The sequence below is a fragment of the Panthera leo genome, chromosome C1 (assembly GCF_018350215.1).
Source record: "Panthera leo isolate Ple1 chromosome C1, P.leo_Ple1_pat1.1, whole genome shotgun sequence".
In the NCBI taxonomy this organism is placed as follows: domain Eukaryota; kingdom Metazoa; phylum Chordata; class Mammalia; order Carnivora; family Felidae; genus Panthera; species Panthera leo.
In genome coordinates this window covers 38,691,011-38,715,578 of record NC_056686.1, presented here as the reverse complement: position 1 = coordinate 38,715,578, position 24,568 = coordinate 38,691,011, and the positions used below count along the sequence as shown (strand labels likewise).

Genomic DNA, 24,568 nt, shown 5'->3' with positions numbered 1-24,568 from the left:
TTAAAAAAGTACATGTGGATTTTCGATGTTCCCGGTGGTTGGTGCCCCTAACCCCCATGTTTTTCAAGGGTCAATTGTATTTTGAATCCATTGTGGCTACGCAAACTGAACCTCTAGATGAGGGATATGTTTCAAATTATATTTACCTCTTCTTACTTAAAGGGTGATATTAGACTCTCCCTTACATTTTAAAGAGGTTTTTGTATTCAGCTGTCCTTTCCACACAGAGAACAGATATCCAGTACATCTAATTTTGCCCTTAGAGATAGTCAAGAAAGGAAAAGAGAAAGAATGTAGCAACAACAGAATTTTCATTACAAAAACGAACATTTATTGAGAACTTATTGTGTCAGACATTGTGTTCAGTGTTTTCCATATATTTACATATTTTATCCTCACAGTAATTTCATGAATTAGGTACTCTTATAAAGCAAGTATTCTTATTACTTCACTTTACAGAGGAAGAAACTAGCATTCAGATAAATTGAAGAACTTTCCCAGTCACATAGCTACTGGATGGGCAGAGCCAGCATGCAGACATTGATCCACTGACTCCCAACACTTGTACTCATTGCCATTATGTTAAGGTGCTATCATCTTTTCCCCTAAAGTATAGTGAAAAGAGAATGGTGTTAGAACCAGGGTATCTGGATTCCAGTCCTAACTCCATCAGCTCATTGTGTGACCTAGATAAACTTTCTTCCCTCTGAAATTAATTTTCCTCACCTGCAATTGGTGGAGGATAGATAGATTTCTAAGAACTCTTTTAGTGCCAAACTTATATAACCCTATAAACTCCCAAGCTGTTTTATAAAACCCTGTGCCTTGTGAATTCTTGTTCAGTTGTGCTTGATCAGGTCCTTGGGACTTATTCTTGGGTACATGATTTTGTGAGTCTTTTCCTTTTCTTTTTTTATTCTTGCCCAATTTTTTAATTTAAATTCTAGTTAGTTAACATACAGTGCAATATTGGTTTCAGGAGTAGAAATCAGTGATTCATTAATTCTATAGTTATACCTAGTGCTCATCATAACAAGTTCCCTCCTTAATACCCATCACCCATCTAGTCCATCTGTCGCTCACTTCCTTCCATCAATCCTTAGTTTGTTCTCTGTCTTTAAGAGTCTCTCATGGTTTGTTTCCCTCTCTCTTATTTCCCCCCTCCTATATGTTCATATGTTTTGTTTCTTAAATTCTACATATGAGTGAAATCATACGGTATTTGTCTTTCTCTGATTGACTTATTTCACTTAACATAATACACTCTAGCTCCACCCATGTCATTGCAAATGGCAAGATTTCATTCTTTTTGATGGCTGAGTAATATTCCATTCAGCCTTTTTATCAAATCAGCAGCCAATGGACAATTGGGCTCTTTTTCAATGCAGTCTCTCCATCCAAAGAAAGTTTACAAATGCTACTCCTGTTTTGTCACCTAGAAGCATAGGTTTACATCAAGTAAACAATTAACTTACTATACTCTTAACTTATTATACTCTTAATGTCAGTGCATGTAACTTACCATACTTTCAATGTCAATGACTAAAATAAATATATAAATTTGTAATGTCTGACTTGCATCTGGTAAAATGCATTCCACTTAAAATAACAAATCCACATCAGCAAAGTATTTCATACTGGGGTCTGGGACAGAAGGTCTTGGCTGGAGATTAAAATTCAGATTGCTGACAGAAAGCCCATTTTCTATATAAGATATGTGACATAGTCCTCTAGCTCTGGGAGGGATTGTTATATGGGTGGGAAGAAGAACTGGGAAACAGAGTAGTCTGTGGTGACTTTTATTATGCAGTCAATAAGAAAAATAATCTTAGCTATATTTAGAGGTGAATATTCAGTCATTCCAAAACTATAAAAACTGTTCTTATCCCTGTAGGGCCTTCTGGAGTCCACTCAGACCTAGAGTGGCCTATGATAGGAGAGGAGGCTTGGACTTCACTGAGCTTTCTTTCTATAGTTTGGAGGTTTGGGGTGAGTACATGGGAGGCAAAAGGAGTAAAACAGAGCTCTTGTTCTTGGATTCAGAAGACCTTGGTATATTCTCAGTTTTGCCACTTCTTGGTCAAGGTACTTAAATTTTATGATCCTCTACTCTTCTTCGACTATAAAGTGGAGACAAAGATCCAAGGAGTGTCTATGAAATGAAGGGGAAAGGAAAACAGATATTTTAGTAAACATCTTCTACACCCTAGTGATTTTTTCCACCTTCCTGATCTATGAAATAAAATAATTTTACCTGCTTCTCCATTTCATGTATGGTGATGTTCATTTCTTTATTCCTTTTTAAAATTTTTAAATGCTTATTTTTTTGAGAGAGACAGAGAGACAGAGACAGAACGTGAGTTGTGGAGGGGAAGAGAGAGAAAGAGACACAGAATCTGAACCGGACTCCAAGCTCTGAGCTGTCAACACAGAGCCGGATGTGGGGCTCAAACTCATGAACTACAAGATCATGACCTGAGCTGAAGTCAGAGGCTTAACCGACTGAGCCACCCAGGTGCCCTGGTGATGTTTGTTTCTTATAAACATGAATCATACCCCACCCTCTGGGTGACACAGGCAAAAGTGGGATTCAGATGGATTACTAAATAATTTAAATATGACTTAAAATGTCATAATTCAGGCACAGGGAGATAGGGAGACACAAAAGAGAGAACACTGAATTGTACCCTGAAGACTTAGAAAATTCTTTCCAGAGCAGGAAGCATTAGGACTTTAGCCTTGAAGGATAAGAAATATTTAGCAGATGAAGAAGAGAGAGAGGGTACTTAAGGCAGAGGATAGGAGGAATCAGGATGAGTAATGACCCAGAGATGTGCCATTGCATGGCATGTTTATGGCACATTATGGAATTCCCAGTTAATTAAGCATGCACCAGTGAAATAGTGCATGCTTAGGGCCTAGATTAGAGACTAGATTATTGAGGTATTTGAAAGCCAAATTCAAACTTTATCTTATAAGTAATATAGAGTCAACACAGTTTTGTTTTCAGTGGAAGGGAGATTGCAAAGAATTTGCACCATAGGTAGGTGAATGGTAGAGATCTGTGGGTCTGAAGATTAGAAGTCAGAAGAACATGAGTCGAATATAACATGTTTTGTTGGGTGACCATTGGCAGATGGCTTAACTCTACCTAAATTTCTAAGAGCTTTGAAATGAAGTGTAAAATCTTCTTAGTAAAACAAATGCCAATTATTGATTCCACAAGTATTTGTGGGGAATCTTTTAGGTTAAGAGCCTTCTGCTAAGAAATGAATACAGAGAATGTGGAGTAGGGGGATGGGAAGTAGAAAAGTGTTAGAATATTAGGTCTTTAAAGACCAAGTCGGCATATTTTAGAATTCATGACCTTGAGTAAGTCTTTTCTGCATTTTGGGTTGTGGCTTTCCCCATCTGCACAGGTGATTTCTGAGGTCTTTATTACATTTTCACCTTCAGAACTGTTTCCAAGCCTTTTCTTGTAGTAGGTAAGGTATTCAAAATCTAACCTTTCAACTGTAGCTTCATTCTTCTTTTTTTAAATTTTTTCAACTTTATGTATTTATTTTGAGAGAGAGAGAGAGAGAGAGAGAGAGAGCAAGAGAACAAGTGAGAGACAGAGAGGGAGAAGGAGATAGAGAATTCCAGGCACTGACAGTGCAGAACCTGATGCAGGGCTCGAACTCATGAACCGTGAGATCATGACCCAGAGTCAGACACTCAACCGATTGAGCCATCCAGCGCCCCAACTATAGTTTCATTCTTATGGACTCTTTTTACCTATCTGGAAATGTTTGCAGTACAATACATGTATCATCCCAAGAGGCCAGGGTTAAAAGAAGCCTTTCTCTGGTTTGTAAAAAAAGCATTACTATAAGCAAGGAGACAGAAACCAAAAGCCTCCAGCGGTAGACTACATTTCTGAGTTCTCAGTCTGGGGCCCCAAGGACAGAAACTGTTGGGTTAGCACTAAAAGGAGCTGAAAATGCTGAGAGTTATTGGCTTTACTGTATAAACAGGAAGTCAGTGCCAGGAGGCTGTTTGCATGTTCTTAAACTGAGCATGTACAGTCAGACATGAATATGTCAGAACTGCTAATCATAGGTGCTCATAAGAGAATAGGGATCTGAATCATGAGTCAGAGGGCAAGACCCCCAGCCTACAATGGATCTTAGAAAAATATTTTCATGTCCTTTATCATCTCAGTAGTGGGTTTATGCTGGCATGAGGGAAGAATAAGTGATAGAACCTTGTTGCAGTAGAAACAGCCTTTGAGTCAGAAAACTCAGGTTCAAGCTCCAATACAATCATATACAAGTTTTATATAACTCCATTAACATTTCTGAGCCTTGATTTCTTTTTTCATTTATATAATGGGTGCTATAGTAATATTTACCACATAGGGATGGTGTTATGAAACTTAGTTTTATGTCTTTCTCTTTTTTTTAGTTGATATGTCTCTTAAATCTTTTTTGTATTTTTCTAAATTTAAATCTAAGTCAGTTAGCATATAGTGTAATAATGGTTTCAGGAGTAGAATTTAGTTACCTATACCACTTACCTATAACATCCTGTGCTCATCCTAACAAGTGCCCCCTTTAATGCCCATCACCCATTTAACCCATTCCTCCACCTACCTCCTTTCCAGCAACCTCAGTTTGTTCTCTATATTTAAGAGTCTCCTATGGGTTACCTATCTTATTTTTCTTTCCCTTCCCCTATGTTCACCTGTTTTGTTTCTTAAATTCCACATATGAGTGAAATCGTATGATACTTGCCTTTCTCTGACTGACTTATTTTGCTTAGCTCAATACATCCTATTTCTATCCACATGGTTGCAAGTGGCAGGATTTCATTCTTTTTGATTGCCAAGTAATATTCCAGTGTGTGTGTGTGTGTGTGTGTGTGTGAGTGTGTGTGTCTACGTACTAATATCCTACTATGTATTAATAACTGTACTGGCATTAGAGATACATCAGTGAATAATGCTGTAAAAATATAAATATAAAACATGAGTCAAATGTTAATATTTTATATTATTGTAGTGGGTCCAGAAATTTTATTCACAGCTCATAGACAAGTTGTAGTATCTTCCTTTATGTAAAACATCTTTAGTCTTCCACAGGAGTTCTATGTGCTAGAAAGTTTGAAAAAAAATAAATAACAGTAACCAAATTTTATTCCAGATCAGTAAACTTGGTCCTGTGCCATAACCAAACTGCCCCTCTATGTATGTATTGCTCTTTAGGTAAAATTATCTGGTCTTTCAGGTTCTACTTCCCTCCCCTTCTGCTCTCCCCCCTTCAAAAGCAATATCTGGTAATACTGATCTTGTGGCAAAAAGGGACACTTGTGTTTTGGATCCATGAGGTAGATTCTCCTTGATCTTGGCTCTGAAATGGCTGGTCTGGGTTGCTGCACAGACAGAAGACCACCGAGGTGTACCAGCCTTTCTAATGTCATCTGCTGTAGTTAACCTGGGCTGCTATAACAAGTACCATAGACTGGGTGGCTTAAACAGAAAACTGTTTGTTTGTTTGTTTGTTTGTTTGTTTGTTTGTTTGTTTGTTTTCTCTTACAGTCCTGGAGGCTAGAAGCCCAATATCAAGGTGCTAGCTGATTTAGTTTTTGGTGAGAGCCTCCTTCCTGATTTTTCAGGAGGCTACTATCTTGCCATGTGTTCACATGTTGGAGACAGAGATCATCTTTCTCATGTCTCCTCTTATAAGAACACTAATGCTATTCATGAGGGCTCTATACTCATGCCTTAATTTCCTCACAAATGCCCCACTTCCAAATATTATCACGTTGGGGATTATGGCTTCAGCATATTAATTTTGAGGGGGACACAAACAGTCAGCTCATAGTAGCATCTGCTTATAAAGCTTATTGTTGATGCTCTTTGTGGTCCCTCTCTCTTTCTCTCTGGGTTGATCAGGACCTTAATGTCCTCTCTGGAGGACACAGTCTCATATGATCTCTTACAAATAGTTTGCCCTGCCATGAGGACCTCTCATTAGCAATCTCCCAGCCACATTCTCAGTTAACTGCTAAGTCTTCTCATGGGTAAATATGGGAATACCTAATTCTTGTTCATATCCCACAGGAACTAAGTTGTTGTTACAGGGGCAGCCTAGAGGAAATCTGTTTTATAAGTCCTAAATTGAAAATAGAACACCCTTTGAGCTGTTTCTCTCATACTTTTTTAAATGTTTTTAAAATATCTCACCTCAAACAGACATACACACATAAACTTTCACATTGCCAGGAGTCAGGATTTGAACTCTGGTCTCTCAGACTCTGAAATTCATGCTTTCAGTCATTATCCTATATAGTAGTTGCTCCTTGTCCATGGGAGATACATTCCAAGATCCCCAGTGGGTGCCTGAAACCATGGATATAGTAACAAACTCTGTAAATATTATGTTTTTCCCTATACATGCATATCTGATAATTTTTTTAATATGAAATTATTGTCAAATTGGTTTCCATACAACACCCATTGCTCATCCCAACAGGTGCTCTCCCCAGTGCCTATCACCCACTTTCCCCTCCCTCCCACCCCCCATCAACCCTCAGTTTATTCTGTTTTTAAGAGTCTCTTATGTTTTGGCTCTCTCCCTCTCTAACTTTTTTTCCCTTCCCCTCCCCCATGGTCTTCTGTTAAGTTTCTCAGGATCCACGGAAGAGTGAAAACACATGGTATCTGTCTTTCTCTGTAGGACTTATTTCACTTAGCATAACACTCTTCAGTTCCATCCACATTGCTACAAAAGGCCATATTTCATTCTTTCTCATTGCTAAGTAGTATTCCGTTGTGTACATAAACCACAATTTCTTTATCCATTCATCAGTTGATGGACATTGAGGTTCTTTCCATCATTTGGCTATTGTTGAAAGTGCTGCTATAAACATTGGGGTACAAGTGCCCCTGTGCATCAGCACTCCTGTATCCCTTGGGTAAATTCCTAGCAGTGCGATAGGGTAGATCTATTTTTAATTTTTGAGGAACCTCCACACTGTTTTCCAGAGCGGCTGCACCAGTTTGCATTCCCACCAACAGTGCAAGAGGGTTCCCGTTTCTCCACATTCTCTCCAGCATCTATAGTTTCCTGATTTGTTCATTTTAGCCACTCTGACTGGCGTGAGGTGATAACTCAGTGTGGTTTTGATTTGTATTTCCCTGATGAGGAGTGACGTTGAGCATCTTTTCATGTGCCTATTGGCCATATGGATGTCTTCTTTAGAGAAGTGTCTATTCATGTCTTCTGCCCATTTCTTCACTGGATTACACAATCCCAGACTTTAGCCTCTACTACAAAGTGATAATCATCAAGACAGCATGGTATTGGCACAAAAACAGACACATAGACCAATGGAATAGAATAGAGACTCCAGAACTGGACCCACAAAAGTATGGCCAACTAATCTTTGACAAAGCGGGAAAGAATATCCAATGGAAAAAAGACAGTCTCTTTAACAAATGGTGCTGGGAGAACTGGACAGCAACATGCAGAAGAATGAAACTAGACCACTTTCTTATACCATTCACAAAAATAAACTCAAAATGGATAAAGGATCTGATCGTGAGACAGGAAACCATCAAAACACTAGAGGAGAAAGCAAGGAAAAACCTCTCTGAACTCAGCCGCAGCAATTTCTTACTTGACACATCCCCTAAGGCAAGGGAATTAAAAGCAAAAATGAACTATTGGGACCTCATGAAGATAAAAACCTTCTGCACTGCAAAGGAAACAATCAACAAAACTAAAAAGCAACCAACGGAATGGGAAAAGATGTTTGCAAATGACATATCGGACAAAGGGTTAGTATAAAGGGCTAGTATAAAGAACTCACCAAACTCCACATCTGATAATTTTTAAATTTTTTTTAATGTTTATTTAGTTTTGAGAGAGAGAGAGAGAGATAAGAGAGACAGAGTGCGAGCAGGGGAGAGGCAGAGAGAGAGGGACATACAAAATCCGAAGCAGGCAGGCTTCAGGCTCCAGCTGTCAGCACAGGGCCTGAGGCGGGACTCAAATCCACGTACCTTGAGATCATGACCTGAGCCGAGGTTGGATGCTTAACCAACTGAGCCCCCCAGGTGCCCACATATCTGATAAATTTTAATGTATAAATTAGGCACAGTAAGAGATTAACAACAATAACTAATATAAAATAGAACAATTATAACAATATGCTATAATAAAAATTATTTGAATGTGGTCTCTCTCTCTCTCTCTGTCTTTCTCTCAAAATATCTTATTATATAGGCATACCTTGGAGATATTACAGATTGGGTTTTGGACTACTGCAGTAAAGCAAATATTCACAATAAAGTGAGCCAAATGAATTTTTATTGTCCCAGTGCACATTAAACTTATTTTTACACTATACTGTCATCTGTTAAATGTGCAATAGCATCATGTCTAAAGAAAAACAGACCTTAATTTAAAAATATTTTATTGGTAAAAATGTTTACCATCATCTGAGCGTTCAGCAAGTTACAGTCTTTTTGCTGGTGAAGGATCTTGCCTCCATGTTGATGGCTGCTGATTGATCAGGATGGTGGTTGCTGAAGGCTGGGGTGGTTGTGGCAAATTCTTAAAATAAGATAAGTTTGCTGCATCGAGTGACTCTTTCATGAACAATTTCTCTGTAGTGTGTGATATAGTTTGATAACATTTTACCTACACTAGAACTTCTTTCAAAACAGGAGTAGATATCAAACCCAGCCACTGTTTAATCAAATAAATTTATGTGATATTCTGAATCTTTTGTTGTCATTTGAACAGTCTTCACAGCATCTTCATCAGGAGTAGATTTTATCTCAAGAAACCACTTTCTTTGCTCATCCATAAGAAACATCTCATCTGTTCAAATTTCATCATGAGAATGCAGTAACTCAGTCACATCTTCAGTCTCCACTTCTGATTCTAGTTCTCTTGCTATTTCCACCACATCTGCAGTTACTTCCTCCACTGTAATCTTGAACCCCTCAAAGTCATCCATGAGGGTTAAAATCAGTGTCTTCCAAACTCCTGCAAATGTTGGTATTTTGACCTCTTCCCATAATTCCTGAATGTTCTTAATGTCATCAAAAATGGTGAATTCTTTCCATGTTTTCAATTTCTTTTGCCCAGGTCCATCAGAGGAATCACTACTTATGGCAGCTAAAGCCCCATGAAATGGATGTCTTAAATAATAAGACTCAAAATTTGAAATTTCTATTTGATCCATGGGCTACAGAATGGATGTTGTGTTAGCAGTCATGGAGACAACATTAATCTCGTTGTACGTCTCCATAAGAGCTCTTGAGTGACCAGACACACTGTCAATAAGAAGTAATGCTTTGAAAGGAATATTTTTTCTGAGCAGGAGGTCTCAGTAGTGAGCATATTCAGTAAACCATGTTGTAAACAGATATGCTGTTATCCAGACTTTATTGTTCCATTTAAAAAGCATAGGAAGAGTGGATTTAGCATAATTCTTAAGGGCCCTAGGATTGTCAGAATGTTAAATAAGCACTGGCTTCAACTTAAAGTCACCAGCTGCATTAGCTTCTAACAAGAGAATCAGCCTGTCCTTTGAAACTGATACCAGGCATTGACTTCCCCTCTCCACCTATGAAAGTGCTAGATGGCATCTTCCAGTATAAGACTGTTTTGTCTACATTGAAAATCTGTTGTTTGGTGTAGCCACCTTCATTAATGATTTAGCAAGATCTTCTGGATAACTTACTGCAATTTCTATATCAGCACTGGATGCTTCACCTTGAACTTCCATGTTAAACCTCATGAACAGCCTCTGCTAGCTTCCAACTTTTCTTCTGCAGTTTCCTCACCTCTCTCAGCCTTCATAGACTTGAAAAGAATTAGAAAAATAGAGCCTTGCTCTGGATTAGGCTTTGGCTTGAGGGAATGTTGTGGCCAGTTTGATCTTTTATCCAGACCACTAAAACTTTCTCAGTAACAGCAATAAGGCTATTTCATTTTCTTATCATATATATGTTTACTGGAATAGCACTTTTAATTTTTTTTAAGAATTTTTCCTTTGCATTCACAACTTAACTGTTTGGTGCAAGAGACCTAGCTTTAGGCCTATCTTGGTTTTAGATATGCCTTTGTCACTTAACATACTTATCTTTGGCTTTTGATTTAAAGTGACAGACATGCAACTCTTCCTCTCACTTGAACACTTAGAGGCAATTTTAGGGCCTAATTTCAATATTGTTGTGTCTCAGAGAATAGGGAGGCCTGAGGAAAGAGGGGTACGGAGGTACAGCTGATCAGTGGATTACTCAGAACACACACATTTATCAAGTTTGTTATCTTTTATGGGCACAGTCCATGGAACCCAAAACAATTACAATAGTAACATCAAAGATCACAGATCATTATAAGAAAAACAATAATAATCAAAAGTTTTAAATATTTCAAGAATTGCCAAAATATGACTAAGAGACACAAAGTGAGCAAATGCTGTTGGAAAATGGCATCAGTAGACTGGCTTGATACAGGGCTGCCACAAACCTTCAATTTATAAAACAAACATATGTGTAGTGCCATATAGTGAAGCACAATAAAATGAGGTGTGCCTGAATTGTACTGAATTGTGATGATGTGAGATGATGAAATGCCTATGTGGTGTGATGAAGTAATGTGCATGATGTAACTATTGTGACATAGCATTAGGCCACTTTTGACCTTCTGACCATGCATCAGGAGGATCATCTTCTTCCATTCTGCAGTTAACAGCAGGTAACTAAAACCATGGAAAGTGAAACTGAAGGTAAGGGCAAGGACTACTGTATAAAATAGTCTCATTTGGAAGCATATGCTAGTATTGTTAGATTCACATTTTGATATATATTTAGAATTAAAAGTATCTTAGGACTGCTTGGGTGGCTCAGTCGGTTAAGCGTCCCACTTCCGCTCAGGTCATGATCTTGTGGTTTGTGAGTTCTAGCCCTATGTCAGGCTCTGTGCAGTCTGTGCTGACAGCTCAGAGCCTGAAGCCTGCTTGGATTTTGTGTCTCCCTCTCTTTCTGGCCTCCTCCACTCATGCTCGCTCTGTCTCTCTCAAAAATAAACATTAAAAAAATTTAAGTATCTTAGAGGTCATTCATTTCACTCTTCACTTGAAAAATTAGAAAAGACCCGTAGATGCATGATTCACCCAAGGTCACACAAAACCTGTAGGCTCCTGGGTCTTCCTTCAGTTGGTCACTGGGAAGCTCATACACATCAGAAGCTCTCACTGCCCTGGGTCCCAGCACTTTCCCTCCTCATAAACAGCAATTTAGACTTCAATGTCAGCTCTAGCACTCACTAATTAAGACATCTTACTGAGGGGCGCCTGGGTGTCTCAGTAGGTTAAGCATCCAATTCTTGATTTCAGCTCAGGCAATGATCTCATAGTTCATGGGATTGTGCCCTGGATCAGGTTGCTTGGAATTCTCTCTCTTTTCTCTCTCTGCTCCTCCCCTGCTCTCCTTCCCCCCCCCCCCCCACCCCTCAATAAATAAGTAAACATCTTTTTTTAAAAAAGATATCTTACTAAAATCTAAGCCTCAGCATCCTCTTCTGTAACTTGAAGAATATAACATCCTAACTTGTAATTCTAAGATGAACGGAGATAAACTGTATAGAATGCCTAGCACAGAGTAGGAACTCAATAAATAGTTTCTTCCTTTTCCCAATCCCTTCTTCACATTTCCTGGAGCTCTCCTAGCTGCTGATTTTGAAACCATGCCTGCTATGTCAGATGAACCCTGCCTACCCTGAGAACATTGTCTGATTCCCTAGACTTGGCCTGTTGTCAACTGTGACTTGTATGATCCCTGGCCCCATTGTGCAGCCTCCAGGACCCCAGGCTGCCTGACCTGACTTCTACCCTTGCATATGCTTTCCTCTCCCTTTCTACCATCTCTTCAGTCTTGTTGGAGCATATACCTCTTGACCCATTGCCAGTTTGAACTTGGTGACCTTAGATCTGTGATGGACATTATGATGCACCAACCATATTCCCATTCAAGGAAGACTTATTGCCCCATCCCTTAGGAGTGTTTTCAACTGATAGCCATTAACTATAAGCTACATCCTACACTAAGGTTATGCCCCTTCCTGGGAGTTCCACATCCAATGACTGATTCATGGAGGCCCAACTTGGAACAACTTTCAAATACAATTCTAGCTCCATAGAGCTGAGGCTGCCCTTGGGCTTGCATCACAACTCATTTTTCCCTCTATCCACTCTTCCTTCCATCCCTTCCCTTCCATAGGCATTGAACCCAAGGGCACTCCTTACACATCTTGAGTGCTAATATCCATTTCAGTTTCTGCTTCCTGGGTCCATGAACAAAGTCCCCTCAAACTGCACCCATTTCCCAACACTCTTAGCTCTGATTTTGCCCAAAAGACCCTGCACTGTTCCTACTCACACTCTAGAGTGACTGTGTGTGTGTGTGTGTGTGTGTGTGTAAGTAAAAGAGAGCCTTGCTGGTCTGGTATCAAAGAAGCCAAAGTACAAGGAGGCATTTTCACAACATTCTCCTCCTGGATTGTGTTTTAGTGAAATTAGCAGTCAGCTAGACTTTAATCTTGATCAACCTCTATTCTTCTTATGTGTACTTTACTCTGGCAGGTCCTGACACTAGGGACACTTTTGTCCTGAAGGTGTCACAATCTAGAGTGAGAGGCAGGCATTACATAAATGAATTATAGTAAGGAATGTTAAGTGCAATAAAAGGGACACTTCCTATAATGAGGAACTTGGAGAATAATGTTTTCCTCGTAGAGTCATTCTAATTATTAAGTGAAGCCACATCACACAATGCCTGGCACAGAGGAGACAGTTATTGCATCAGATCATCATATTTTGCAGTTAGACAATTGAGGGCCTGAAACGTTGATTTGCTTATGATCCCATAAGTGTGTAATGTCCTATCCCAGCTGAGACTAGAGCTGAAGTCTCCATGATGTTTTGCACCATGCACTTTACCTCAAGAGGGTAAAATAAGTGTGTGTGTGTGTGTGTGTGCACACACATGTGCATGCGTGCTCCCTAGCCGCTAGTATTGTGTTCAGACCTAAACTTCTGGGAAACTGGCTGCCTCTTCATAGTTTAGGCACATCATATACGTGGTTTCAGGCTGTGCTTTGCAAGTTCCTTTGTTCTTAGCTGAAATGAGCCCAGCAGCTGGGCAGTATTTCTGTTCCCACATCCCATTCCCCCTTCATGCTTAGTGGGATGGCGGAGAAGCATCAGACCACAGCAGTGACATTTATATGAAAAGAATCCATTGTGTCCTTTGTAAGGAATAGCACGTAGCTTTAAGCCATACTGCTTTCCATTTGCCTTCCTCTGGGAGGCCCTGGCAAGAGCTTGGCCTGCCGGAGGGAGCTGTCTGAGTCCTCATGCTGGAAATTATATTCCGTAATTAAAATCAATAGCAAAACAGACACACAGCAGAAAGGTCATAGAACACAACAGAAAACCATTGGGTAGCACATTGCCAGGTATCAAAATAGATTTTTGAACTTTTGTTTAATCTGCAAATGCCGAAAGCCATCCACGGGAGAGAGGCAGTGTGCCCCAAGCCCTAGCCTCACCTAGGAAAGATTTAGCTAAGGAAGTCTCCTGCTCAAACCCTTCAAAGCCCAGCTTCTTCAGTCCAGCAGTGCTCTTTTAAAGTCTGGCCACCCTTATATTATTCAGCTAGTGGACTTCTAGCCCTAGAGATCTGTTTACAGCCTGTGTCCTGAAACCTTCACCTTAACCTATCCAATGCTCCATTCCTTATATGCCTCTTGGAATCCCTGCTTTCTGAACTATTGCCGTAACTACACCACAATTTTTCTCTTTAGATATGATAAGTGATGTTACTTTTCTGGCATTTTTCCATTCTTGGATCATATCTATTCTCACATCTCAGGCAGCTCCAGCCCTGGTCTAATCCAGCTCAGTCTTTGGGACTTTTTTACTGTAGCCTTGTGTCTTCCTTGTCCAGACAACCAGGGCTCAGATATAATCAGACATAACTCCACCTCTTCCCCTCCATATGCATTCCTTGGTGAAATCTTCCTCCTTGGTCAGATATAATGCATGTATGCTGAACTTCTGTAGGTGCCAGGCAAGGAGCTGGAGGTATTCACATATCACGTTTAATTCTTACAGATTATAGTTAATCTTATAGCCACTCATTTTACAGGTGATCTTGGAATGAAGTGACTTGTCATAGTCTATCAAATCAGTGACAGAGCCAGAATTCAAATCCACATCTCGGTCTCCCAGACCCATCTTGCTTCACCATGACAGAGCTACCTTGTCCTTGCAGAAACAATCATATAACTCCATCACAGCACACAGCATGCTGAATTTTTCAACCAGGTGGAATAATATGTCCATAGAATCAGGAAGTCCATAGTAGGAATGTTCCTAAATAACAGGCATGAAAGATATTTCCGGAAGCCTAAAAGTAGCACATCTTGTTAAATTTTTGCTTAGAGTCAAAGGCTTTCTCATTTTCAAACAATGGACCCTAGGCAAATGCCTGTTAACCTCGTGACATTCATGGGTGACCTCCGGAGGGTCCATCCAGGTGCATCAGCACGTTGAACTTTGGTTTGTTTTTAAGCTTTTTATTAAAGTACAGTATATACTCTTCAAAGTGCACATATTGTAAATAATATGGCTTGATGAATTTTCAGTGTGAATACGCCTATGTAACCAGTACCCCCAATCAGGAAACAGAACATTACCAGCATCTCAGAAGCACCCTTTGTGCTCCATTGCCCAAGGATGACCACTATCCTGACTTAGTCCCACAATTTATTTATCCATTATACTGTTGACGGCACTTGGGTACTTTCTATTTGTGTATATTACAAGTAGTATTGTAGAATATTACTGTATATGTCTTTTGGTGCACATATGCATGTATTCTATTGGGGATGTAAGAGTAGATTTAGTCGGCATTTGAATATATTTATTGTATTAGTTTCCTGTCACTGCTGTAACAAATTAGCACAAACTTCATGGCTTAAAGAAATAAAAGTTTATCATCTTGCAGTTCTGGCAGTAAGAAGTTCAAAATGGGTCTTATGGGGTTAAAATTAAGGTGTTGACAGGGCTGGTTCCTTCTGGAGACTCCAGTGTAAAATCTGTCTCCTTGCCTTTTCTAGCTTCTAGAGCTACATTCCTTGCCTTCTTTGGCTCATGGCTCCTTCCTCCATTATCAAAGCCAGCAGCATAGCATTTTTCAAATCCTTCTTTGCTTCTATCTTTACATTGCCTTCTCCCTTATAAGAACCCCTGTGATTATATCAGGCGCTCCCAGATAATCCAGAACGGTCTCCCCTTCTCAAGATCCCAATTTAATCACATCTGCAAAGTCTGTTTTGCCATCTAAGGTAACATTTATAGTTTCCAGGGATTAGGATGTGGACATCCTTGGAGAGTCTGACATTCTGCAGCCTACCACACGTATGTTTCACATTATAAATACTACCAGTACTACCAGGTGATACTCCTATGAGCAATGTATGAGAATTCTGGTTTTCCACATCCTCATCTACTCTTAGTCTATTCTATACTTTTCACTTTAGCCAGACTTCTTGTTTCCTGTCTAGCTCAAAACTATCTGGAAAGTCAAACTTTCTGTATCCACAGTTATGCCCATGCCCTCCCTGTCCTCTCTCTAAGCACAATAATTCTCCTCATTGCTATTTCTGCTAAGGAAGAACATTTAAAAAAATGAGTTCTACCCAACAGCTAAATGGGATGCCTTCTGAGGTGATAAACATTTTGTCACTAAAGGCATTCAAGCATGTGCTAGATGAACAGTTGTGAAAAAGCTATAGAGGCAAATTCAATATTGAAAAGAGGTGCTCTCTTAGAACAAGCCAGAGATTTGAAGTTGAAGGCCTTAGGTTTTGATTTTGACTTCTCTATTTACCATGTAGCCACAAGCAACTTTTGTAAGCTTCAGTTTCCTTATTCTTACACTGAAGGTATTACTACATGCATTTGCTGTGACGATCAAATGCTATCTCCTCCAAGTTACCAGGTCACATAACCATTTTTATGGCATGGGGATATATATATTTTTTTAACATAATTACCTATATTTTTATTATAATACTGATCACATTGGTCTGTACTGACATACTGCCTACTGCTTCTTGCATGAAATCTTCAAATTCTGCAAAGACAAGTATTTTACGGGGTGGTTTACTAATGTATTTTCTATGGTTAGCAGAATAAATTGCAAATGGTAGGTGTACAACAAATGCATGGATCTTATTTCTGTCATAGGATTGGTCTGAGAATCTAGTAAGATGTTGGCAGTAAAAGCACTTTTAAAATTTCAGAACACTTTCAAGATGCATTCTGTTGTCCTTGTCAGTAGTATCTTGTTAGTCCAGGCAGTAAGTCTCTGGGTCAGTCACTGAAGCCTACTGGAGCCCCCTCATCAACATCCCAGGATGCTGGGAAGGGAGTGACATCTGTCCCATCTGAATTTCTCTTTGAGGAACATGGGGTGTTCCCTACAGGACACTATATCTGCCTCTCTGAAAAGCAGTTCTAATTACTGGTGATAATTAGTTGCGACTTAAGGTCCTCAGGGCAATTTGTGGAGGTGCAAATTGCATCTAAGCTCTCCAGGATTTGATGTCTTTTCCCTTGATGTCTCATACCATCTCTCTGCCTGTGAAATAAGAGCAAAAGAAGGAAAAAATGCCCAAGTGAAGCCAAAACCTAAAGGTCAGCTTTACAAAGGGCCTTCTTTACCGCTCTCATCTGCAGAATAAACTGCAAGTGCCATTCAGGTGGCCGGAAGCATTTGGGCAGTCAGAGAAGTGTTCAGAGAAGGAGAGAGTCATTTCCTTTTTCATTCTTTTGACAAATGTTAGAGTATTCTCTGTGCTAAGACCTGTGCTAAGCGGTGATAATGCAGAGGTTAACAGATGTGAACTGCGTGCCCTTAAGTTGTTCACTGTCTAATGGGAAAGACAGATATGAAAATAGACGATTGCAAGGTAATCTGATGACGATGCCAGAAAGAAAAACAACAAACAGAATTGATAATGACAACTACCATTTATTACCTAAGTAATAGTCTAGATGCTCTATATCTGTTTTCTTATTCTTTGTAATAGCCTTAAAATATCATAGTTCCCTTTTTTTAAGATGAGGAAAATGAGGCTCAAGGAAATAATTGGAAAGTTAGAGGCAAGTTTGGTGAGGTAACTCAAGTGAGGAAGAACAATAAGGCCATCTAAGCCTGAACTCACAGAATTTTTGGATAAAGAAATGGCCAAAGCTGCAAAGTGAACCTGAGAAAATTAGCCCAACAAACCTATTCTTAGACTTGCTTCCTAAGTCTTTTGCTCCCCATTTACTGAGTTTCACATTCAGAACATCATTCTTTATCTTAAGATAAAGAGTTAGAGGGTAGATAGTTCTGTTACATGCAATGTGTTCCATCACCTTATTATACTTTCAGTTATGTTGAGCACATCTTATAGATTAGCATCATTGACACCTGCCCCTATGGTCCTCCTCTCAATAAAAATATGGTTTGACTTTGATCTAGTCTCTTACCTTCTAAAATTGAAATAATGATATTACTTATGACAATACTGTTTCCCCTAAATCTAACCTCCTTTACTGACAGCTTCCCTATGGAAAGATTGTGCTTAGCATGGATTGAAGGTTTCAGGTTTCCTATCTCCAACTCCTCTGCCCCTGCTTTGGGTTTTAGAGTGCCTTAGACCTGGGGAGTGGTTTCTCCTCTATTGGAGGCATAAAACAACCAACCAACCAACAAACAATAAACTTTTGGCCTTTGTTTCCTTTTCTATGCTAAGACAAAGAAATACATTTGGAGGGTAGGGGCCTTTGGCATGACAAGTGCCTTTGTCTTGAGGAATAAAGAATGATGGGTCAGGACCCAGAGGGGAGAAAGCAAAGACTCCTTTCAGGCTCTGGGTGTGAGAGATGAAGGCAAAGCAATTCTTAAGTGGAAAGGTAGCAAGGACATCTGAAACAAGCCCTATTTAAGAATAAAAATCAACAGATGATGCCTTCTATTTCCTGAGCATTTTTAAGGTGCCAAGGACTCATAATCTTTGCATATTTTATTTACCACAATCCTCAAATAACTGTGAGATACATATTTCACCCAGTTTGTAGACAAAGAAACAGACTCAGAGTCTTTAAGACACATTGCAAAATCACACAGTTCATCAACTATACAGCTGGGACTTTACTCCAGGTCTCTCTAACCCAAAGGGCTGTGTTCTTTTCACATAGTATGCTCTTTCTCCTCCTATTGGATTAGTCATTCCAGATAAAAATGATTTAAAGTTACTAACTATATCTTGGAAGTTTCCAAAGCTCAATCCTTTTTGTTGTTTTAAATGAGTTGTTTGTTTTACATTCCCTTGAGTTTGGAGGTAATATGTAGTTAATGAATGAATTAAATAATTGATTAAACCCATTTTTCTATTAACATTATAACAGTACTTCCATTAATATGAAAATATGAATGTGTCTCAGAGAAGTTTCCTTTGACATTATAATGACTATATTAAAATTTCAAATGTAATAATGAAATTCTAATTGTTTTAGAGAAACGATTAAAAAAAGGCTATATATAAATGCTTTGAAAGAACTATGGGATGTTCAGAAAGTACCGAAGAGGAATTTTTAGAGAAGTTATTATGAAAAAAGCACATAATTTTCATTAAAGTGGGCTGTAATTGCAAAATAATAATCATTGAAAGAGAATCTTATTATAGTGAACAAAACAAGAGTCTGGCAGGTTAAAACATACAATGTGGCAATTTAGAGAAAGCAGTATAATCCAAATTCAGGTTTATTTATAGCTTTCCATAACCTTCTTTAAGTAGGCATGCAGGATATATTCAATTTGTCCCTCCTGATCTTATCTCCACCCTTTTACCATGTTTTACACCTCACCCCTCGGGCCCACCTGTATGGATCACTTCAACAGTCTCCCTTGGCCTATGATTTATATTAGGTTGCAGACAATTCAAGATACTGCCAAAAGACAGAAGAGGAAGAAATGTAAAGTTGTGGTATGTATTTCTCTAGTTTTTTCCCTGAGGGGTCATAATGGCTGGCTATGTCCCTTGTCACAGTAGCTGTAGTGGCCCCTCTCAACCCTGCCCCTCAGCTTCCAGGGTCTAGTAACCACTCCCACCCCTTTCTGCCTCCAGGTGGTATCTAGGCTCTGGGTACAGTATCCATCCTGATTTTCCTACACTCTGGTTTCTACCTTTGAAAATAGTCCTGCTTTAAACTCTCTTATGCATTAGCTAGTTTGAGTGTGGGTATTAACCAAGTGGTGTTTTGTTTGCTTGTTTACCTTGGTTTTGGTTTGGTTTGTTTGCATTGTTTTGCTTTGCTTTCAAAAAGTCTTGACATTGTCTCAGTTCAAGTACTAAATTTTGAGCAAGTCCCATCATCTCTCTAGACTTTAATCATATTATGTTTAAACTGAGGATAAAAATTTCTATATCCCAGGTTGTTATGAGGATTAAATAAATTGGGTCTGAAAATACTGGTTTCCTCTCCTTTCTTTTCTGTATTGCTTAACACTGTATTTGTCACAGGAGAATATATGATGTGGGGGAATCGATAGAGCAGGCAAAGTTTTGGTAAATGTGACAGTGAGTTTTTAGGCACTAGAGATATTTAAACCCAGGCTGAGAGCTACTTGGCAAAAATGCTGATTTTGGAAACGAAGCCAAAAGCCAATCTAGATGAATGGAGATTTCAATCCCTTCTCCATAATGCAAAACCAACTCCACCATTATCTGGGCTGGATTCAATTACCTGGGTAGGATTCTATAATAAAGTATCCACATTGCAAGGGGTAAGTTTTCAAAGTGAGCCTGTTTCTGTGCCTACTCACCCATTCTCACCTGGACTCTCTACACATCCCTTGAAGAGACCTTTAAGAGTGACCTTGCTAAGTGAAATAAGCCAGACAGAGAAAGACAAATGTTGCATGGTATCACTTATATGTGGAATCTTAAAAATAAAATGAACTCATAAAAACAGGGAGTAGAAAAGTGGTTGCCAAGGAGAGGTTGGTAAGAGGGTACAAACTTTCAGTTATAAGAAGAAGAAGATCTGAGGATTAAATATATCATATGGTGACTCTAGTTGATAATACTGTGTTGTATAATTGACATTTGCTAAGACAGTATGGAAGGTAAGTGTTCTCATCAAATAAAAAAGGTAAATATGTGATGTGCAGATGTGTCAAGTTCTTTCACAATAGATAAATGTATCAAATAATTACATTGTATGTTTAAATATATTAAAAATCTGTTTGTCAGTTATACCTTAATAAAGCTGGGGGGTGGGTAGGAATTCACCTTGCAACCTTGAGTCTGGCTGGCTCCAAACATATCTCACTCACCTACCACCCTTTGGTATTCATGCCCATTTTTTTTCACAAATGTTTTTGCACAAATTATGTGTCAAGTCTTTATTGGACCCTGGAGAAACAGCATACAGTCAATAGATATTTATTGATTACTTACTGAGTGCTAGACCCTGTCCTAAAACCTAGGGAGACATCATGAATAAAATGAAGTCTTTTCCCTGATGAAACTTTAATATTAGGGGGCAAGACACACAACAAATCAAATATAATAGGTGGTGCCTGGGTGGCTCAGTCAGTTAAGCATCCATCTCTTGGTTTTGGCTCAGGTCATGATCTCACAGTTCAGGAGTTCAAGCCCTGCATCAGACTTTGCACAGACAGTGCTGGGCCTGTTTGGGATTCTCTCTTGCTCTCTGCCTCTCCCCTGCTCGCTCATTCTCTCTTTCTCTCTCTCTCTCAAAATAAATAAGTAAACTTAAAAAAACCCAATGCTTTGAAAAAAAAAACATAAATAGTATACTTTTAGGTACTGATCAGTGGCAGAAAGAAAAGTCAGGAAGGAGAAATAGGGAGTTATAGAAGGAGGAATATTTTAGATAATGTGGGGCATTTGAACAAAAATCTGAATGAAATAAGGGAGTGAGTCTTATGAAGCTCTAGAGAAAAACATTCCAGGCAAAAGGAACAGCATGGAGTAAGGCCCAGGGATGAGAACAAGTAAGAAGACCAGTGTAACCGAGCAGAACTGAGTAAATAGTAAGAATGAGATCTGAGAAATAGCTGCCAGTTGGACCATATGTAGAAATTTGTAGACTGTGGTAAGGACTTCAGGTTTTGCCCTAAATTTTTTTTAATGTTTATTTATTTTTCACAGAGAGAGACAGAGCATGAGTGGGGGAGGGGCAGAGAAAGAGGGGGACACAGAATCTGAAGTAGGCTTCAGGCTCTGAGCTGTCAGCTCAGAGCCCGATGCGGGGCTTGAACTCACAGATTGCAAGATCATGACCTGAGCCGAAGTCGGACCCTTAACCGACTGAGCCACCCAGGCACCCCTGCCCTAAGTTTTTAATGGGAAGCCACTAGATGGCTTTCAATAAGGAAGTGATGTGAATCTAATTTTTGTTTGAAATATCACTTGGCTGCCACTAAAGAGTAGACTAAAGGGGCCAGAGAAGGGTAAAGAGCAAGAGTGAAATTAGGAAGTCATCAAAGAGGTTGCTGTAGTCATCCAGGAGAAAGATGGGAGGGGGGGGGGCCTCAGGCCAAGGAAGCTGCTAGTGGCCCAGGAGATAGAAAATGGTGCTTTAAGGTATGCTAGTAAGAAGGTAAGTGCAGTGGTCCAGGGAGGGCTGATAGAGCTTGGGTCCCAGAGGTGAAGTGCTGAAAAGTGATTGGTTTCAGGAGGTATGTCTCAGACAGTGTCAAAAAAATGTGCTTTTGGTTTAATGTGAGGTGCTAGAGAGAGGAGCCATGACCGCTAGGTTTATGTCCTCAATTACTGGTTAGTGCAATTGAAGAAAGAAAATCAACAATTCTATTTCAGACATGGTAGGTTTGAGATGTCCACTAGACATCCAAGCAAAGGTGTCTATAGACAATTAAATTCATGTCTAAAGCTCAGGAGGAAAGTAGAGCATGAAATATAAATTCAAGAGTATCTAACTGGATTTTAAAGCCACAGGATTGGATCAGAGTATAGAACAGGGACAGCATGCATTCTGGCCTTCAAGGAGCTCACAGACCCTGTTTCTCTGCCCTACTATTCTGTGAGGCCCTGGTGAGACAGGACTATTTGGATCTGGGTTTTGTGTTCAGGCTTAGAGTTAGACACATCAGGATTCTGATTCTAGTTCCACCACTCATCAGCTACGTGAACTTGGGGAAATTACTTAACTCTTCAAAGTTATTTTCTCATTCTTAAAGGGGACATATAATAATAATGGAATATAACAGTCCTGTTATATAATAATCCCTTAATAAATGTTAATTGTTAATATTAAAATGATCATGTTTATCAGTGTTAGGAACTCACTGTCCCCCCACACACACACCCCACCCTTTCTTTCTCATCTCGATCATTTTTGGGAATGAATGAATTTGGAAGCAAAATGATTGTTTTCTTCAGCTCTTAACAATATTTCATATGATGCAAATGACAGCTGACATTATTTTTAGTTAACATTTATTTACATAGATTGTATCTTAATGTCTTGAAGTCTTCCTTTTAAAGAAACAAATTGCTCTGGAAAAAAAGTGGTTACTCAAAGAATGAATGATTTTTAATTTTTTTAAGTTTATTTATTTTGCGAGAGAGAGAGAGCACGAAAGCATGCACACAAGTGGGAGAGGGGCAGAGAGAAGGAGAGTCAGAATCCTAAACAGGCTCCTCACCATCAGCACAGAGCCCAGTGCGGGGCTGGAACTCACGAACTGTGAGATCATGACCCCAGCGGAGACCAAGAGGCAGATGCCCAAGTGCACTGACTGCACCACCCAGGCACCTCCGAATGAATGATTTTTAAATAATGACTTAGTAAGAATCTATCATGCATGTGCTTGGCTAATTTTCACTCTTGTTTTTCAAATCTATATGGAGGACTCAACACAGCAGTGGAAAAGATGGTTTATATAGTGACTCTGATTCAAAAAATGTTCATGTGAAGTAGTTTTGTAAATAGAATTAGATTTCAACTGAGAAATTATGTGTAAAAATCTTAACACAGAATATATTGTTTGAAGTATTCTTGATGTAACTTTGATTATTTAAATCAGGTCTGTTGAGGAGCATAGAACACAGGATTAGTGAGGTGATAGTGATGGTGTTAAGCACTCAAAAATCAAGTATTTTTATGGGCGGGGGAATCTTTTTGTAGTCATTCATTCATTTGTACTCAGCTTTTAAGCATCCCCTATGTGAGAGGTGTTGAGTGTACCAAAACAACTACTAATAATAACTACTATTCTCAAGTGGTTTCTATCTTAGAGGAGACACACACACACGCGCATGCGCACACATGCTCATTGTTATAGATGATGTTATAGTATGTTATATATATATATATATGTTATATATATTATATATATATGTTATTATATATATATATAATATATATAATATATATATTATATATATTATATATATGTTATTATATATATATAATATATATACAATATATATAATATATATATTATATATATATGTTATTATATATATATAATATATATAATATATATATATTATATATATATATAATATGCTATAGATGTTATAGTAAAAATCTCTTTAAGGAATAGAGAAGAGTGGAATCCTATACTTAATTTAAAAATCAGGCACATCTATGAGTATAATTGGGTGTATTCCCTCTAGATTGAAGCCTCTCCGAAATTGTTTCTGGCCAAGGAAAGTACTAACAGCCAGTGTAAAATGATAGTGCTTATTGACCAAGAGAAAAGAGGTGTCTGTCTGTGACTCTGAATGAGGGAAATGCTTGTTCCCTGTTGTCTGGAATGGCAACAATGAGGACCTGGAGCACTGTGGGAAGCTTTTAAATATTTAGTCTGTGCCAACCCATAACTGAGGTATTTGTGTATTTAACTTGATAGAGAGATGAATTATATATGGGAATCTTTTCCTATCGTTTGCTCTACGTGTGTTGACAAACGTCCCATCATTCTCTAGGAAGCACATGCCACGGGGATTACTGCAACGTTCTGGAGACAATTTACTTGTAGGGTTTTTATCCCATATGCTGCTTTCTCTTCATCGCAGCTGTCTTTTTATTTATTAAAACACAATCACTGAACAGGGAACTTTTCCAGACTCCCCTTTCTCAAAGTGGCATTTTAGAGTTTAGGTCGAATGCACTCCCTAGTAAATGTGTAGTTACTCCCAAAATTTTGTCTCTTTGATGTGTAAGGAAGCCCTTGGCCAGCTCAATTCAGTGGCCAACAATTCCAATGAAAATTTTATTCTAATTAAAAGAGAAAACATATAATCTTATTTAAAATTGAGAACTGAAAATTCCACAGTTTTATGCCAGTTGTCAGTGCATTAGATGAGATCTGGTGTATTTTTCCATTGATAATGTTGACCCTATCCACATGTTCCTTTTTGGCCATGTAGGCAATACACAGTTTTACAATTTC

General features: G+C 38.8%; 1 protein-coding gene across 14 annotated transcripts in view; it reads left to right on the top strand.

The window, feature by feature from the left end:
• LOC122227036 (BEN domain-containing protein 5) overlaps positions 1 to 24,568 on the top strand; it is a 1,450,833-nt gene that overhangs the window by 890,057 nt on the left and 536,208 nt on the right. The window contains exons 1-2 of one of the 14 annotated variants that reach the window (XM_042951166.1): positions 10,752 to 10,788; positions 19,046 to 19,103. The exons of 12 other annotated variants lie outside the window; for them this stretch is intronic. In XM_042951166.1, coding sequence (XP_042807100.1) covers positions 10,770 to 10,788; positions 19,046 to 19,103 — 77 coding nt within the window. In that variant the 5' untranslated portion in view covers positions 10,752 to 10,769. Of the gene's footprint in view, positions 1 to 10,712; positions 10,789 to 19,045; positions 19,104 to 24,568 lie in introns of those variants that run through there. One more of the 14 variants, XM_042951170.1, reaches the window with a different exon arrangement.